The 19,538-nt window shown below is 43.5% G+C and overlaps 1 protein-coding gene across 1 annotated transcript in view; it reads left to right on the top strand.

Moving 5' to 3' along the window:
• LOC139655949 (titin-like) overlaps positions 1 to 19,538 on the top strand; it is a 225,562-nt gene that overhangs the window by 17,633 nt on the left and 188,391 nt on the right. Inside the window, 26 exon segments of the mRNA XM_071533376.1 lie at positions 144 to 371; positions 471 to 712; positions 803 to 1,035; positions 1,138 to 1,302; positions 1,429 to 1,597; positions 2,044 to 3,740; positions 3,834 to 4,115; positions 5,475 to 5,741; positions 5,918 to 6,190; positions 7,488 to 7,751; positions 7,949 to 8,209; positions 8,505 to 8,765; positions 9,281 to 9,544; positions 10,085 to 10,345; positions 11,023 to 11,283; positions 11,560 to 11,820; positions 12,528 to 12,669; positions 12,917 to 13,085; positions 13,637 to 13,868; positions 14,896 to 15,180; positions 15,536 to 15,661; positions 16,443 to 16,631; positions 17,543 to 17,575; positions 17,657 to 18,085; positions 18,396 to 18,899; positions 19,324 to 19,374. Coding sequence (XP_071389477.1) covers positions 144 to 371; positions 471 to 712; positions 803 to 1,035; positions 1,138 to 1,302; positions 1,429 to 1,597; positions 2,044 to 3,740; positions 3,834 to 4,115; positions 5,475 to 5,741; positions 5,918 to 6,190; positions 7,488 to 7,751; positions 7,949 to 8,209; positions 8,505 to 8,765; positions 9,281 to 9,544; positions 10,085 to 10,345; positions 11,023 to 11,283; positions 11,560 to 11,820; positions 12,528 to 12,669; positions 12,917 to 13,085; positions 13,637 to 13,868; positions 14,896 to 15,180; positions 15,536 to 15,661; positions 16,443 to 16,631; positions 17,543 to 17,575; positions 17,657 to 18,085; positions 18,396 to 18,899; positions 19,324 to 19,374 — 7,549 coding nt within the window.

The raw sequence follows: 19,538 nt of genomic DNA on the forward strand, positions 1-19,538 counted from the left end.
GACTCGAGTCCAGGTCACAATGACTCGAGTCCACATCTCTGGCCTTATGTGACTATGGCCCCATAGTTTGGAGATCTCAGCAGTCTCCAACCAGAACATAACAAGGCATGTCAGGGTAATGTCAAATGTCTTCACATCCACAGGAATTCCATCTTTCTGCCATTGAGCAGAGGGTCATCCAGGAGATTGAGCTCCGTATCATTAAGATTACCTACAGAGAGATCGTGACAGAGGATGGAGAACTGATGGTGACTGCAGCAGAGGACGAGGCCGTGCAGCCAGCCTTCGACACTCCAGTCAAAAACTACAGGATCATGGATGGAATGGGCGTCACTTTCCACTGCAAGATGGCTGGAATGCCACTGCCCAAGGTAAAGGAGAAAGCAGCGGTTTATATATTCTGATAGTGATGGTCAAAAGAATAAATGTGTCAGGATTTCATCAGACTTGTGGGTTTTTTTTTTCAATAGATTGCGTGGTACAAAGATGGCAACCGTATCAGGCACGGCAGCCGCTACCAGATGGAGGTTCTTCAGGATGGTAGAGCCAGCCTGCGTCTGCCTGTGGTGCTGCCAGAGGATGAGGGCGTTTACACCGCCTTCGCCTGCAACATGAAGGGAAACGCTGTCAGCTCTGGGAAGCTCTATGTGGAGCCGTCCGGAGCAGCGACACCTCAGACATACACACCCCAGCCGGCCATGCAGAGGATCAGGTGGGATTCTGTGTACTCACAGGACTGATAAATACGTCTAATGCTTAACCGCTATAAACACCTCGGTACTGATGACTGATATTTTCTCAGGTCCACATCTCCTCGTTCTCTGAGCCGCTCGCCCGGCCGTTCTTCCAGCCGTTCGCCCGGACGCTCTCCCGCTCGCAGGCTTGATGAGACAGACGAGGCTCAGCTGGAGAGACTCTACAAGCCTGTGTTCGTCATGAAGCCTTCCTCAAGCAAATGCTCTGAGGGGCAGACTGCTAGGTTTGACCTGAAGGTTGTTGGCAGACCGATGCCTGACACATACTGGTTCCACAATGGTAAGTGAAACGTAGAATAAATCTTCACACAAGACTTTGTATGTTTTAAATAACATTGTCATTCTCTGATGAATTAAAATCTGTTCATCCTCCTCTTCTCAGGACAACAAGTGGTTAGTGACTACACCCACAAGATAGTGGTTAAAGAGGATGGGACTCAGTCTCTGATCATAGTCCCAGCCATGCCACAAGACTCTGGAGAGTGGACAGTTATCGCTCAGAACAGAGCTGGAAAGACCTCTATCTCTGTAACTCTCACTGTTGATGGTAAGACTGCAAATCACTTTGGAGATTCTGTTTACAATGTTCCTGTTTTTTTTCAAGAAAGGGATGTCCATGGACTCTTGATGGTTTTCAGTGTTCTTGACTGATTATGTTCTAAAACATCCACAGCTAAAGAAACCTTGGTGCGCCCCCAGTTCACTGAGAAGCTGAGGAACATCAGTGTTAAACAGGGCACTCTGGTTGAGTTGGCTGTCAAGGCCATTGGAAACCCCATCCCCGACATCGTCTGGCTGAAGAACAGTGACATTATCACCCCACATAAACACCCAAACATCAAGTATGTTTTACACTAACTGTGTGCTTGTAAAATGGCAGTCTTGAACCAGACTGTATTCTTGGTCAATTCAGAGCAAATTTAGAGTTCTTGTTCATTTATTCAGAAGAGTGTCTAGAACTGGACACAGAGTAAGTCCAGATGTGTATAACAATGGTATCCAGCTAATTGGCCAAATAAGGAAGCTAGGTGCTATAAAAAGATGTCACACCACAACTTTTTATCTTCCCTTCATCACATCTGTCATCTGAACTGTTCATGAGTCTATATGATATTTTGGAATCTGAATTAAACTACAATGCAAATACAACTACAAGGAGCACCAAATTTATTTGGTGTCATGTTGTTGCCGTTTCTGTTCTTATTCTACTTGCATTCATTTGCCATTGTAATGACTATCAAAAATAAGCAACACAAATTTATTTTATTATGAAATATCTATTTTTCAGGATTGAAGGAACCAGAGGAGACGCCAAATTTCAGATCCCCTCACCAGTTGGATCTGACAGTGCCTGGTACACAGCTACAGCCATCAACAAGGCTGGAAGAGATACCACTCGCTGCAGAGTCAATGTTGAGGTGGACTTTGTTGAGCCTGAACCAGAGAGAAAGCTCATTATTCCCAAAGGAACCTACAAGGCGAAGGAAATTGCCCCCCCTGAGGTGGAGCCCCTTCATCTCCGTTATGGTCAAGAGCAGTGGGAGGAGGGAGACCTTTATGACAAAGAGAAGCAGCAGAAACCTCAGTTCAAGAAGAAGCTGACCTCTGTCAGAATGAAGCGTTTTGGTCCGGCTCATTTTGAATGCAGACTGACCCCTATTGGTGATCCCACTATGGTAGTAGAGTGGCTGCATGATGGCAAACCCCTGGCAGCAGCTAACAGGCTGCGCATGGTCAGTGAATTCGGCTACTGCAGTCTTGACTATGAAGCAGCTTATGCTAGAGACAGCGGTGTCGTCACCTGCAGAGCTACTAACAAGTTTGGAGTTGACCAGACCTCAGCCACCCTGATTGTCAAGGACGAGAAGGGCCTTGTTGAAGAAACACAGCTTCCTGAAGGCAGGAAGGGAGCACACAGAATAGATGAGATGGAGCGCATGGCTCATGAGGGAGGACCTGCTGGAGTCGGTACAGATGAGGAGACTGAGAAGACTAAACCTGAGATTGTCCTGGTTCCTGAACCAGCCAGAGTGCTGGAAGGTGACGTTGCACGATTCCGTTGCAGAGTGACTGGTTATCCAACACCCAAGGTTAACTGGTACCTCAACGGACAACTTATTCGCAAAAGCAAGAGATATAGACTTCGTTATGACGGTATTTATTACTTGGAGATTGTTGATGTCAAGTCCTACGATTCAGGAGAGGTCAAAGTGGTAGCAGACAGCAACTTGGGTACAGCTGAGCACATCGTGAAGCTGGAGATTCAGCAGAAAGAGGACTTCAGAACTCATCTTCGCCGTGCTCCTGAGGCTAAGGCTGCCGAGCCTGCCCCTGAACCTGGAAAAATACAATTTGAGGTTGTGAAGGCTGAGAAACCTGCAGAGGACTCTCAGCTAAAAGAGGTGGTTAAACTGAAGAAGGCCCAGAGAATCGTCCATGAGAAAGCTACAGAGGAGTCAGAGGAGCTGAGGAGCAAGTTCAAGCGCAGGACAGAGGAAGGCTATTACGAGTCCATCACTGCGGTGGAGCTCAAGTCTCGCAAGAAGGAGCAGTCTTATGAGGATTTGCTGAAGAAGACAAAGGAGGATCTGCTTCATCGTGTCAAGCAGAAGGAGGAGGCTGAGAAGAAGAAGGAGGAGGAGCGTCGTAAAGTCACTGCTACGCCACTTAAACCAGAGAGGATTAAGCTCTCAGCCAGCATGGAAGCTCCTAAGATCCTGGAGCGTATTACCAGCCAGACAGTCGCCCAGGGGGATGAAGTTAAGTTCAGAGTCAGAGTGGTCGGCAGACCAGAACCTGAGTGCCAGTGGTTCAAGAATGGAGTTCAGCTGGAGAAGTCTGACCGTATTTACTGGTACTGGCCTGAGGACCATGTATGTGAATTGGTGATCAGAAATGTCAGAGCAGAGGATTCTGCTAGCGTCATGGTTAAAGCCATGAACACTGCTGGCGAGACTTCAAGCCATGCTTTCCTGTTGGTGCAAGGTAAAATAACTTGAGCATTTATGGATAATGTGACATTATAATCATATATTGATATTATAATTCCTACTAATGTTTTTGTATTTGTTTTTGTAGCAAAGCAAGTCATCACCTTCACACAGCAACTGGAGGACACCGATGCCAAGGAGAAGGACACCATGGCTACCTTTGAGTGTGAAACCAATGAGCCTTTCGTTAAGGTCAAATGGCTGAAGAACAATGCAGAGATCTTCTCTGGAGACAAATACAGGATGCACTCTGACAGAAAGGTTCACTTCCTGTCTGTGCTGATTATCGGTATGAGGGATGATGCAGAATACAGCTGCGTGGTTATAGATGACGAGAGCGTCAGGACAACTGCCAAGCTTAATGTTGAAGGTGGGTTGTGATGGTAGTTCTGAAATTTGTTGGTTGTTTTATTTGATGTTGGGGCAGTTGCAGCAACATATTTGATGTCTGATTCTAAGCCTTGCACTGGTCTGTAATTCTCTAGTGAAGACTCTTAGTTGCATAAGACTGACTTATCTTCAGTCAGAAAAGGAAAGTGAGCCACTCTCCTTCCAGGCTAACATGTGTTTGAATCCGGGCCAGGACATTTGCCGCTTGTCATTGCCTCTCACTTACATGTTTCCTGTCTCTTTATACTGTTAACTGTCCAATAAAACAGAAAATGCAAAAAAAAATCTGGAAAAAACAGGACATGAGACCTAAAAACTACAGTTATGACAGTCTTGAAACCTCTCATTGCTGTCCAGTGTACCTGGAGGAAAGAGAGCAAAACCGTCCAATTTGCCCATTAATGCACTTTTTTTTTTTGGAACTTTTTATTTAAATGTTTCTATTATTTTACAGAACAAAACATTCCCTGACATAGGACCTCATAGAAATAAAAAAAAAAAAAAAAATAGGTAAAGAAACAGACATTTACAAAAGAGGAGGGCATTTGCAGCAAAGCAGAATCAGTTACCGAGGAACAGAACAAAGGCATTTTCGGTGGTATTCCATTATAATAACACATTTTGTTACATCAACCCATCTCACTTAGTTAAACACCTAGGTATAGCGTAACACAAGTCCACCTTTGTATAAAAGTATCAATTTTCAGTTGCAGACTTGCAGTCATTCGTTCCATTATGTAAACCCTTTTCAGTCTCTGCACCCACTGAGTTATGGTTGGTGGTTTTGCATCCTTCCAGTTAACAGTTATCATCTTCTTGGCAATCAATAAAAGTATGCTATATATTCCTTTAGGTGCTATATATTCCTTTAGGTACAGCTCCTAACAAAAATAACAATGGATTTGGGGGGACATCCACCTCTAAAATATTGTCAATTTCTTCTTTAAAACTTTTCCAGAACCCTTGAATTATTGGGCAATCCCAAAAGATATGTGTGTGGTCCCCTATTTTTCCACATTTTCTCCAACATAATGCCACAGAAGGTTCTTTCACATATGAAGAAATGATGAGAGGTGTATTAAAATACCTGATTTTTGATTTCCAGTCAATAATGCACATTTTTTTTACAAAATTGTACAATAGGTGTTGGGTAACACCGGCCTTATGGTCATAAAACTTAGGCAGCTCATAAAATTTTAAATTCAAGTAAAAAAAAAAAAAAAAAACACCAAAGAACTGAGTTTAGACGTCACCACAATGGCAGGATGCATGTTTGAGTTCTTAACAGAACTGGAATCGGTGATGTGCCATCTGTATTTGTAATGTAACTTTCCGACAGGCGCCCCACTGGAGATCGTGAAGAGCCTGGAGAACACAGAGGTGCCAGAGACCTACTCTGGAGAGTTTGAATGTGTTGTGTCCCGTGAGGACGCTGAGGGAACCTGGTACTTTGGAAACAAGGAGCTGTCTCCCAGCAGTAAATACGTCATGTCCTCCCGCCGTGGAAGACACACCCTGTCTGTCAAGGATGTCAAGAAGGAGGACCAGGGAAAATATACCTTCAAAGTTGCTGAGTTCAAGACAAGTGCCTCACTGAAGATGAAATGTGAGTACTGTAATTAGATGTTTGTAAGTTTAGAAATAATTAGAACTTTTGGAAAACCTTTGGAGCTTCCAACCTGGTCAAATTATCAAAAGAATGCACAAAGCAATTTTTATTTTGAGTTGCATAAAAAACACAATTTTTATGCAGTGCCTAACATTTTTGTCTTGATGTTTCAGTGCGTCCTGTGACCCTGATGCAGCCCCTGACCGACCTGACCGTCTGCGAGGGAGACATCGCTCAGCTGGAGGTCAGGTTCTCCCAGGAGAACGTTGAAGGAACCTGGATGAAGGGCGGCCAGCCCATCTCTGCTTCTGGTCGCGTGCACATCGTTATCGACAAACAGATCCACAAACTCCTGATTGAGGACACCAACAAGGACGACTATGGAATGTACTCCTTTGTGGTTCCTGCTCAGGAGATCACAACCACCGCAAAACTGGTCATCCAGAGTAAGACACCTCACACACACGGCGTCTTTCTTTCCAAGTTTCTTTGTTATTACTGAGTTTCAAAAGAAGCATGAAGCATAAAAAATGTGATCAGTGTCAAGACAAGTCTGGTGAGGGTGTCTAATCAAATTTGTTCATTCTATATATATTCTGGCGCTTGAGCGCATAGCGAGGCACACATCACTAGCTAGCTAAACACTCTTGACTGACTTGACTGAAGTAGCATTAGGTAGCTTCAATGATGAAGGAGCATAAAGCAAGTTATCAACGTGCACTTGTACATCCGTTTAATGAAGACACATTGCCAGCACCATAGCTTCTGCATCACATCGCTAGCCTGCCTGGGAAGCTAAGCAGGTTTGGCTGTGGTTAGTCCTTGGATGGGAGACCACCTGGTGCTGGAAGTGGTGTTGGAGGACCAGTAGGAGGTGCTCTTCCCTCTGGTCTCATAAATAATATCCCCAATGCCCCAGGACAGAGACAGGGACTCTGTCCTGTGAGTGAGCACCGTCCTTCGGATGAGACGTTAAACCGAGGTCCTGACTCTGTGGTCGATAAAGATCCCATCGGCACTCATTGCAAGAGTAGGGATGTAACCCCGGTGCCCTGGCAAAAATTCCCAAACAGGCCTTCCTTCCATCATGGCCACCTAATAATCCCTCGCTACCTAATTGGCTCTTTCAGTCCTCTACTCTCCACTGAGATAGCTGATGTGTGGTGAGCATTCTGGCGCAAACTGGCTGCCGTGCATCACCCAGGTGGGTGCTACACATCTGTGGTGGATGAGTTGAGACCCCCCCCCATATGTGAAGCACTTTGAGTACCTAGAAAAGCACTATATAAATGTAATCAATTATTATTATTATACAGCACTTCCATGTGGTCAATTTGTTGTAGTGTGAAACTGTAAACAATACAAAAGTGACTACGAAATAATGTTAACAAATATTATGAAATACAATGAAATATGAGCAGAAATAATTTCTAAAAACATAGATGAACTAATCTACTCACAAACAAAGCTTCTCCAAGGATCACACAGGCAGATGGAGCAAGATTAAAAGAGGTCTTGAATCATGCTGTTCTCTAGCTTGTTTACAGGAACAAATGGCTGCTCTGATCATGTGACCAACAATCAATGTGACTTTTAACAAACCAATGAGAATGGGTGCTAGAAACACTTAAACAGAATGAATGCATGTAATATTACAATATAACAAACAGACCTTCAGTTTTAGCATTCTAAAATGGTTACTAACACCAGGTTACTAACATGAGACTGCATTCTGTGTCGTAGCTATTGGCGTCTTGATCCCATTGAAGGATGTCAGTGCCGTTGAGGGCACCAAGGCTGTTCTGGAGGCCAAGATCTCAGCTCAGGATGTCAGCTCAGTCAAATGGTACCACGACGACAAGCTGCTGACGCCCAGTGACAGAGTCCAGATGGTGGCAAAGGGAGCCAAGCAGCGCCTGGTCTTCGCCAGGACCTTCGCCTCCGATGAAGGACACTATAAGCTGGTAGTTGGCAGAGCTGACACCAGCTGCAGACTTTCTGTTCAGCGTAAGTTGTTGTATGATCAAGGAATCATTGAAGTTCAAGTAACGCAAGATACCTTATTAATCAAATTTGGAATTGTGTGCCTGCCTGTCTTGATTTGTACGCAGGGCACAGACAAATAAGAGATGTTTTCTCATTAAGACAGTGTGTGAATGAAACTAAAATCAAGAGTAGGTTTAACTCTTACTCCGTCTTAACAGCGGTCCAGATTGTGATGCCAATGAAGGACAAGGTGTGCTCCGAGTCTGAGAACGTCACGTTTGAAGTTGAGGTTTCTCACCCCGGCATTGACGCTTTCTGGACCTTCAAGAGGCAGCCCCTCAAAGCCGGCGCCAAGCACAAGATGGAGTCCAAGGGCAAGCGCCACACTCTGACTGTCATGACCGCAATGAAGGACGAGGAGGGCGAGTACATGTTTGCCGCTGGTGAAAAGATGAGCAGCGCTGCTCTCACTGTATCAGGTAAGCCATCTTCATATAAGTCATCTTTATATTCTCACTTTAATAAGACTACAGATCAGCAGGTTTCTTTTCCAAGGCCAAACATTGGCTTTAATCATTCATATTTCAATCATATTTTTGTAATTCATTTTCCTGAAATTGCTGGGGTTGGAGAGAAAACAGCAGGAATTTGGTATGGTGTGGTTGGCATTCAACATGCCCATTTGGTGTTGCTGTGGAAGTGTAGTGAGAAGGATTTGATAGTGATTTTGACAGTTCCTAGCAGCTACTGATTGGAACTATCTGCTGTCACCAGGTGGCGCTATCAAGAAGCCCCTCTGTGACTTGGTGGTGGCTGACTCCCAGACCGCTGTGCTGGAGTGTGAAGTTGCCAATCCCTCTGCTGAGGGCAAGTGGCTGAAGGACGACAAGCCCGTCGACTTCAGCGAGAACGTCCTGAGCGAGGTGGATGGCGCCGTCAGACGCCTCGTCATCGTCATCACCAAAGCCACAGACGTTGGAGAATACACCTACCAGGTGGCAAACTCCAAGACATCAGCCAGCCTGAAAGTTGAGGGTAGGTCCTAAGATACCTTTCTGTTGAATTAAGATGAATTAAGGACTTATTGAACAAAAAAATAGATCTAAGGCACTCTGGTAACACTTTACAATAAGGGTCACTAAGTTAAGGGTTAGTTCATGCTTAATAAGCATGAACTAACCCTTGATTAACAGTTAACTAATGTGTCTGGTAATCATTTACTAATGGTGTTCATGTTAAGTAAGGTATTAATTTATACATTATTTAATAGTCATCTTTATAAACTATTAAATAATGTATAAATTAATACCTTAGTTAACATGAACACCATTAGTAAATTACACATTAGTTAACTGTTAATTAAGGGTTAGTTCATGCTTATTAAGCATGAACTAACCCTTATTAAACATTAACTAACCCTTAACTTAGTGACCCTTATTATAAAGTGTTACCGGAACTCTTCTGAAGTTAAGAAGATTTACTACAAGGCTTGTTGATATGGCAACGTAAAAACAAATATTTTGGGTTAATGATAATGTTTGATTCCATAGCTGTGAAGGTGAAGAAGACGCTGAAGAACCTGAACGTGGTCCAGACGCAGGACGCTGTGTTCAACCTGGAGCTGACTCACGAGAACGTGAGGGGATCACAGTGGATCAAGAACGGGGTCGAACTCCGCCCCAGTGACAAATATGAGATCAGTGTTGAAGGCACGGTCCACACCCTGATCATCAAGAACTGCAACACACAGGATGAGTCCGTTTATTCTTTCAAACTGGGAAAACTGTCTGCGAACGCCAGGCTGAACGTTGAGAGTAAGTTGCCATTTTATTGTTAACTGCTGTCAGATGAAGGGTTTTTTTTGTAATTATAGTGGAATTTGTATTTTTGAAATATAATGGGGTTCTATGGAGTCAAGGGTTATGAAAGTTGCTCAACCCATATGGGATCATGAATTTTCTAGTTAACACTTTACAATAAGGGTCACTAAGTTAAGGGTTAGTTAATGCTTAATAAGGGTTAGTTAATTAATAGTTAACTAATGTGTAATTTACTAATGGTGTTCATGTTAACTAAGGTATTAATTTATACATTATTTAATAGTTTATAAAGATGACTTAAATAATGTATAAATTAATACCTTAGTTAACCTGAACACCATTAGTAAATAATTACCAGACACATTAGTTAACTGTTAATTAAGGGTTAGTTAATGCTTATTAAGCATTAACTAACCCTTAACTTAGTGACCCTTATGGAAAGTGTTACCAATTTTTTGTCACCAAAAGTGGAGTTCTCGCTGTAAGTTGTTCAGTTACACAACAAGGTTTTTAACAACACAAACTTTCCCACAGCGATCAAGATCCTGAAGAAGCCAAAGGATGTGACATCACTGTTGGGCGCCACCGCCACATTTGAGGTGGGCGTTTCCGAGGATGACATCCCTGTGAAATGGATGTTCAACAACGTGGAGCTGAAATCAGACGAGCGCTACAGGATCCTCTCCGAGAAGAAGACCCACAAGCTGATCGTCCAGGATGTGGACAGCAGCAAAGAGGGAGAATACACTGCTGTGGTGGGCCACCTGCACTGCAGCGCCCACCTCACCGTGGAGTGTAAGTGCTTCGTCAGCACATTTTTTGAGGATGAAATGAAAGGTTTTAGAGAATATAGGGTTCCTACGCAGGTCTGGAAAGTCTGGAAAAGTATTAAAAATGAATTTGATCATTTCCAGGTCTTGAATAGTTTGGGAATTTGAAAAAATGTCTGGAAAAGTCTGGAAAATGTTGCGGTTCAGGTCCGATACACACATCATTGTAGCTTTTATGTTGCTGTAGAGCCACTTTGAGTCCACAGGTTTTGTTGATGTGCAGAATAATGTTCAGATAGAGGGACGCTCTTATGACCCAGCCGCTGTCAGCTGCATTATATCAAATACCCACCAACATCACATCCGGCCAAGAACATAGGGTCTGGGAAAAATATGGAATTTTAAAATGGAAACCGTGTAGGAACCCTGCCAATCATCTCACATATTCTGATATTTGTCTCTGTGAAGAACAATCTTCATCTATACAGTGATGTGACCTAGTTAGCAGGGGCAAGATGTCTATCTGTGTAAATCATATTGAACACCAGACAAAATCTTCAAAACAAATCAAGGTCTGGAAAAAGTATGGAATTTTTTAATCGAAAATGTGTAGGAACCCTGAGAATAAATGTGCTATGTAACCTTTAGTGGGGGGGCAGAAAAATCTAAAGGCCGACATTTTCCACACCATTATCTCTCCAGCTCTGCGTGTCACCAAGCCCCTGAAGAGCGTCCAAGTCCCAGAGACCCAAGTGGCCACTTTTGAGTGTGAAGTTTCCCATTTCAACGTCCCGTCCACCTGGCTGAAGGACGGAGTGGAGATCGAGATGAGCGAGAAGTTCAGGATCGTGGTTCAGGGAAAACTGCATCAGCTCAAGATCATGAACACCAGCAGGGACGACTCTGCAGAGTATACTTTTGTCTGTGGAAACGACAGAGTCTCTGCAACGCTCACTGTGACCCGTAAGTGTTTTCTCTGTTACCTGCTATTACTGATGGAAACACTGAAAAGATTAAAAAAGACTTAAAGCTCCAGTCCACAGTAACTTTAACAAACAGACTTCACTTCTGAAGCACTTTAACTTGCAAATGGACACAAACCTTTTTCCAATTTTCATGATCCACAATAACGGCATTGAATTTACAGCCCTTGCTTAGGTTTTCACTTTATTTCCCGTTAAAATTCCCGAATGAGTCTGAAAGGTTTACTAAACTTAAATTCTCCCCTGCTGTTCCCAGCCATCCTGATCACGACAATGATGCAGGACCTGAACGCTCAGGAGAAAGACACGATCACGTTTGAGGTGAACGTCAACTACGAGGGAATCACGTACAAGTGGCTGAAGAACGGCGTGGAGATCCGCTCCACGGACAGGTGCCAGGCGCGCTGCAAACAGCTGACCCACACCCTGAGCATCCGGAACGTTCACTTCGGCGACACCGCTGAGTACACCTTCACGGCCGGCTCCGCAGCCACGTCCGCTAAGCTTTATGTCGAGGGTGAGTTGTCTTAACAGTAACCAGAGAGGAACTTCAGGCAGTTATTTATGTTTTTAAAGTCGCGATGAAACGGCATTTTGCAAGGTCTCCACGGGTCCTTGAAATCCTTGAAAGTTTGTGAATTTGAGAAAAAAAAATCAAGGCCTTGAGTTTTTGAAAATAGACATAAATAGACATGGGTCATTGAAGGTGCTTGAATTTATATATTTTGTGCAAGAATAGAAATTGAAGTTCTTTTGATATTTTTTTTACTTAACGTTAGTAAATAGCACAGTTGAGAAGTGTTTTACTTGTTGTCTGTGAGCTTCTGTAAAGCTAGTTCTCATTATAAAAATTCTCAGTGTTGTAACAGTAATTATCCTTGATCCGTGTCTCAAACTATGCCGTGTTGGGTCCTTGAATTTGAGGGAATTGGGCCTGGAAAGTCCTTGAAAAGTCCTTGAATTTGATGTTTGGATGTTGGGGCGGGACATGGCGCAGAGAGGGGTCATTAGAAAGTGTAAACCAATGGGAGATCAGTTGGGGAGAGAAAGGCGTTTCTATTTGATGGGAGGGGGTGGAGGGGCGGGACTGTTCAAACATCTGTGACGCTTTTATTGGTTGAAATTTTATGTCGCCTACTGGTTTGCCATCAGGTAGCCACTAAACATACACCATTATCCAGGAAGTAAAACTAATGAGATTTTGGTTTGGTCATTTCTCTGCAGCGCGTGTGGTGGAGTTCACCAAACACCTGAAGGATCTGAAGATCACGGAGAAGAAGAGGGCGACTTTTGAATGTGAAGTTTCCGAGGCCAACGTCCAGGTGATGTGGATGAAGGACGGACAGGAGCTGGAGATGTCCGACAGGTAGCTCGCATTCAGCTTTCTGAGTCAAAATATGACATAACATCTATTTATTTATGTGCTGCTGAACCCATCCAAGGACTACACATAGAAATTAGCTTATGGCTGTAATGCTGTAACTTTTTAGATTCTTCTTTTGTATTTTTCCTGGTAATACTGCAGCTAATAATACCAGCATAATGACGATGAACTAATATAAAAAAGAAATTCTCTTGATCATGATTCTACATTACCTTCCCTTCACTTGCAGATATAAAATGACCTCAGATAAGTTTGTGCACCGTCTGATCCTGCCGTCCATCCGTCTGTCGGACGCTGGAGAATACACTGTGGTGGCCGGGTCCAGCATGTCCAAGGGCCGGCTGGGGGTCGAGGGGCGGGACGTCAAGATCTCAGAGCCGGCCAGCCGGGACGTCACTGTGAGTCCATTGTTTATTATTGTTTATTAACTTTTCAGCATTATTACAGGTTCATAAAGACAATTAAAGACAATTAAAAACACTGAATTATTTTGCTGTTACAATAAGACACCAATACTAAGTAGACTAAAAAATTTAAAATGTTGCAATTATCTAAGCTAAAATCTAATATCTCATATCTCAAATCTAAAATCCGCTGTCATTTAGGAGTCTGCACATATAGGGGATTGGTGATCTCCTGTATAGGTTTATCAGTTTAGTAATCAAATATCACAATATTTTAGACCAAATACCTCAATATCGATATGACCATATTTTGGGGATGAATATTTGTGTCATAAGTCTAAAGTGTAAAAGATTACATGCTACATTTTACACATTTACGTAGCATTTTACACATCTACTAGCAACTCAGTTTTTCAAAATATTTTTTTTTCTTTTGTTGTGGTAAACGTGATTTTCCTCTAACTGCTCCTATGAGTTGGTACTTGTTTTTATGTTCCTGTTTGCCTTTGTAACAGTTTAATCATTTATTATTATTGTGTGTTTAGGTTGTCGAGAAACAAAGGGCAACTTTTGAGTTCGAGGTGAACGAGGACGACGTGGAGGGCCGCTGGATGAGGAACGGAGTGGAGATCCAGTTCTCGGCGGAGCAGAGGTTCAACTACGTGACCATCAGGAAGCTCCACCGCCTGACCATCTCCGAGACCTACAGGAGCGACGCCGGGGAGTACAGCTTCTTAGCCGGCAAGAACAGAAGCACCATGCACCTTCATGTCAGAAGTAAGAGCCGCTTCCCTCCTGTTATCTCCATCTTTCACTTCTCCAGCTACACTTCTTCTCTCATTAAAACCATAAATTTATGTTTCATTTTTGTCTTATGTTGTCTATGTTATTAGCCGGTGCTAGATTGTAATGTCTTAAGCCCTATTCGCACGGGACTAGTATTACCTGGGGACCTCATGTGATTTCGAAATGACCCCCCCATGTCTGTTTCATGCGATGCAGTCGCACGGGATAAACGAAGTCTGTATTTTACTCGAATTTACTGACATTATCCCCCGGATGTGATGTCAAGGCTCTGTGTATAGGCCTAACGTTACTATTAATAGGCTACCACATAATAACTGTTGAGCCTGTTGAAAGATAGAAAAATTATGCCGCATGCTGCCATGTCATCCATCTCGTCATCTTTCGAGATTTCGCTCTTCTGATGGATTTGAGCTTGCTCTTTCTGTGAATGTGTCTCCATGTTGTGTAGTGAGATGAGCCTCCTGAATTTGCACCCAAAATGCTGTCAAAACTTTCATTTATAATTTGCCAACGCAGCCTCCATAATTCTCGACTGGAAAAGAGGCAGAAAAAAGGCGCGGAGAAAACAAAAAACCTTGAAAAAAAAATAAAAATACGAGCCCAAATCACCGAGATGCCGATTCGCACGGGACTAATATTATCACATGACCTCTGTGTTTGGCGAAATATGGTAGGGAATTTGTGGTGGAATTTTTATTTTACAAATTACGGACATGGCAGATTCGCACGGAATTAAGATCACAGACGACCTCCGCAATTACAAATTATGAGGTCCCCAGGTAATACTAGTCCCGTGCCAACAGGGCTTTTTACATAAAAATCACTGTGGTCAATTCACAAACATAGTTTGCGGTAAATAATTGAAGCAAATAAAATTTCAAGATGCGTTGTAACATGTAAAGCACAGGTAACAAGCAGTCTCTTATTCCAACATAATGTGTAATGTTTGTCTTTTCCCTTCATCTCATCTCTTCATGTTCTTCCTCTTCCTCCTCAGTCCCGGAGCCTCCTCAGATCCTGCGCCACATGGAGCCCCAGTCTGTGGAGGCTGGGAAACCGGCTCGCTTCTCAGTGGAAGCGGCCGGCGTTCCTCAGCCTCAGGTCTTCTGGTACAAGAACTCCCAGGCTCTCTCTCCCGGCTTCAAGTGCAAGTTCCTTCACGACGGAGACGAGCACACGCTGCTCCTGATCGAAGTCTTCCCGGAGGACGCCGCCGTCTACAACTGTGAGGCCAAGAATGACTTTGGAGAGGCAACAAGCTCCGCCCCTCTCACCGTGGAAGGTATGTCTAGAAATATACCATGAATGGCATCAAGATGTTGCAATTTGCTTTACGTCTTATGTCTTCTATGTTTTATGCAGAAATGCAAATTTTATACATGTATTTCTATATCCTTTAAGACATGGGCATATCTGGCTGGCAAAATACTTAAATATTGCCTCCAAGGGTTGATTACTAAGTGTGTGCTTCATTCATCTAGCCAGACAGTTAATCAGTGTCTAAAGTGGATACATATTTTGCAAGATAGGATAAAGAAAGCACACCTCATGGTTTTCCAAGGATTCAATATTCTTCAAATGCTATTTCACTGGGGTCTGCTCTAATTATTCCCTTTAAAATCTTCTCTCCCTTCCAGTTCCTGAGGTGGTTTCTCCTGGAGTGGTGTCTCCTGTCTCTGCTCCCATCATCATCACTCCTGTCGGTGACCTGCTGGTCACAGAGGGACGGCCGGCCAAGTTCCAGTGCCGTGTCTCTGGGGAAGGTCAGCCATCTTTACTCACTTTTCTTTTCGCTTTTAGAAAATGTCAGCACAAAACATCTGAAAGGTGTCTGAAGGTAAAGCTGTCAATAAAAGTGACAACCAGTGGTGGAAGAAGTACTGAGATCTTTTAAAAGTAGCAATACAACAATGTAAAGATACTCCATTACAAGTAAAAGTCCTGCATTCAAAATCTTACTTCAGTAAAAGTACATAAGTATTGGCAGCAAAGTGTACTTAGAGTATCAAAGTAAATGTACTCATTATGCAAATTGTCCCCATTTAGAGAGTTATATTTTTCATAAATTATTGGAATATTAACGCTGATTTATTGACATACATGTACATGTAAGCAGCATTTTAAAGTTGGCAGTGTGAAGCTAATCTTTTGGGTAGTCTAATCTATAACAATGCTATTTTATAGTTATTTTATAAAGATGATCAAATGTTTTAAATATAAAATATTGATCTGAAAAGTAACTAGTAACTATAGCTGTGAAATAAATGTAGTGGAGTAAAAAGTACAATATTTCCCTCTAAAATGTAGTGGAGTATAAGTACAAAGTAGCATAAAATGGATGGAAGTAAAGTACAAGTACCTCAAAATTGTACTTACGGTAAGTACAGTACTTGAGTAAATGTACTTAGTTACTTTCCACCACTGGGGGTAACATGCCAAGGAGGATGTTCATGCTCATATTCATAGACTCAAAGATTTGTTCCGTGAACCAATTTTAGACAAAAATATATTGATCCTGACTGTAAATGCGTCCTGTGTCTCCAGATCTGCAGATCAGTTGGTACTGTAATGACAGAGAGATCAGACAGTCAGATATCTACAGGATGTCTCACTATGGTGATACCTGCCAGCTGGAGATTTCCAGAGTTCTCCCTGCCCAGGAAGGAGAGTACTCTTGTATTGCCAGTAACTCGGCAGGAATGGTCTCATGTGCCGCAACTATGACTATTGATGGTGAGTTGTACCAACAGTCACAGAGCATACACACTTTGAGATAAAACTTCTGTTATCACTTTTAGACCTATACGCACCGCATGTGCTTTAATAGTCAAACTAAGATTTTCCATGCAGAGCATGCAGTTTCCCATAGACAGCGCTCCTCCCTCCAGGGCCACAGCTAGGAGAGGATGTTGCATCAGAATTTCAGTGGCATGCCTCATCCAGCTTGTCCAGTCTAAAGGAAGCATCTATTGGCAAGAAACCGACTTTTATTGAGCCAATAGATGCATGGTTCAGCAGGGGGAAGTGGCGAGGTTTCAGGCTTGTTTGTCCGGCATGTCAAAGCCAGAGAGCAGCAGGTTTCATAACAATCAGCCTGTTCAGCCTTCAAAAAATACTGTCTTTCACTTTGATGATATGACAAACACAGCTTCAATGATAATAGCTGATGCTTTCTCTGAGCATGCTGGACAATATAGTTGCTGGATGTTCTCTGTGTTCTGCCACCCTCACTATAATCACAGATGATAATCCTGCAGGTAACTTCTTATGTGATGCATGATGTCTTCTCTTCCAACATGAGTAGCCCTTAACATTAGGGACTTCATTATTTCTGAGGAATGAATCTTTATTTCAGAGGAATGCAACATTGACATACAGAACTGAACTTTGGAAATCTAGTTTTCCGGGTTCCTTACACACTCGAGCACGGACATAATCCATAGGTGTTTTTGGCTCCAGTCAAGCTTGCATGATTGACAACGGAAACCAGCCACTGTCCACTCCCTCACTGATCATGACTGATCCTGCCTTCCAACGCTCCACCCAACCGCACTCTGGCAAACAAGCTGTGACACAAGTAACCTGGAGAAGTCAGTCACCATTGATGTGTTGACCTAATTCTTCTACTCTTTCTTATTGCCCAGATGAAAATACACAAGCCTTAGCTAGTGTGTCAAGCACTGGGGCTAAGACAATGCTAAGTCAGAGGTTGGAGGTTCAGACAGAGGGTGTCCGCTCTCTGTCAGTGGGACAGACAGCCCACAGTGTTGAGTTTACTGAGACAGTGTCTGAGAGCTCCTCTATGTCAACCACAACATCATCCTCTTGGAGGTCAGTTGAGATTCAGCTGGAGAATGTAAGCTCAGTGGAAATGAGATCTGAGAGCAGCAGCGATGTCGGTCTCTCAGCCAGCCCCAAACTGCTGATGGAAATGAGCGACGTCCGGGTGAAAAGCGGCGAGATGGCCGAGTTCAGCTGCCTGTTTGAGGGGCAGCCGTTCACCGGTGTGGTGTGGGATCATAACGGCCAGAGCCTGGCGGTCACTGAGAGGGTGAGGAGCTCTCAGAGCGGAGGGCTGCTGTCCCTGGTCATCCAGGGCGTTGTCCTGGGAGACCAGGGCATGTACTGCTGCACCGCCACCAACAAACACGGCCAGAACAGCAGCTCCGCCCAGCTCACTGTTGAAGGTGGTTAATCTTTCTTTTTCTCAGTCTGTCTCTCCATCTGGTCCATCCCACCTCTCCACCTGCTCCTCCCGCTTCTTCCCTCCCATTCATTCTTTAATATTTCCTCTTTAGGCTGTAACCTGTTAGACTGTAATAGAATAACAAATCTCATTTCGTAGTTGTATCTAGTTGATCCTCTTCCCCTGTTGCCAGCTTCGCCTTGCTAACATCATCCTTCCATCATACTAACCCCTTTAGTGTTTAAAACCTAGCATAGTAGCCTTATGCCCTCTGATCCCTAATTACTCTCCCTAACTTTATTCTCACCCAGCCAAAGAAGCAAATCTCAAAGCAGAAACCCCCGTCCCTACTGACTCTGTGCGTAAAGTGTCACAGGCAGACAGGGAGACCTCTAGAGATCCCCCTGACCAAGACAAGCAGGAGGCAGTAGAGAAGCTTGGATCATCACCTCCATCTTCCCAGAGACCTTACAGCCTGATCAGCCAGCTCTATTTCCCTGATCTTGTGCCCCGTGATGAGCATGGGCAAGGCCTCTCCAGCTGCCCCGAGTTCCTGATCAAGCTGCCCCCTGACCTACTGACCAAAAACAGAGACAACGTCTCCCTGTATTGCGTTATGAAGGGAGTCCCCACTTCGTTTGTTATTTGGCTACACAACCGGTTGAATGTTGAGGATTCTGTGTCTTACTCTCTGAAACATGACGGCCCCCTGTGCTGTCTAAATGTTAAAAATGTGGGGCCTGGACAAGGGGGCGCTTACACTTGCAAAAATGTCAACTCAGCTGGGGATGCTGAGTGCGGCACAGTGATGAAAGGTTGGCATTTGCATGCTTTGGTCCTTCCGCTAGCTCAGCCTCTCGCTCACGACAACCCACCATTCACACTGCTTCCACCTACAGTACAGAGTCACAGCCAGCAGAGGCACACTGCACATCGAGACACAACTTCTGAGAAGGTTTAACCAGTGTGTTTAGGAAAGGTCACTGACCTCTATGTCCTGCTTCACTGACTAAAACGTCAAAGAGAGAGAGAGAGGGTCACTCATATCACTGAGATTTTCCAAAAGGCAGAACCGCTGTACACTAAATGACCAAACGGAAGCATGCAAGAATGTCAATACAAAATAAATTGACAATATGGATGCACGACCTGTCACTGATTCTAACAGTCTTGCACCATATAGACTATATGTACAGTTTAAGGAGTGTTTTTAATTTAGACACATTTGTGTCTTTACAGTAACTGAAGTGGAGGAGGAGCCTGTGACTCAAGTCAAAGAGGAAGTGAAAGGTAAATATTGTTTCATATATCTGGCCCTAGACAATAATTCTTTTAGCAGAAATGTATTTTTCCATGCTTAACAATTTTTTTATGGTCTACTGTCAAATCTTGTTTATGTTTTGGAAGTAGTGTGATTATAGTTGTGGTGTTTTCATGTGTTGGAAATATATTAA

Source organism: Centroberyx affinis, unplaced genomic scaffold (assembly GCF_046629955.1).
Source record: "Centroberyx affinis isolate AG114_WGS23_722 - 3 ecotype Tasmania unplaced genomic scaffold, CSIRO-AGI_Caff_v1 ptg002362l_1, whole genome shotgun sequence".
In the NCBI taxonomy this organism is placed as follows: Eukaryota; Metazoa; Chordata; class Actinopteri; order Beryciformes; family Berycidae; genus Centroberyx; species Centroberyx affinis.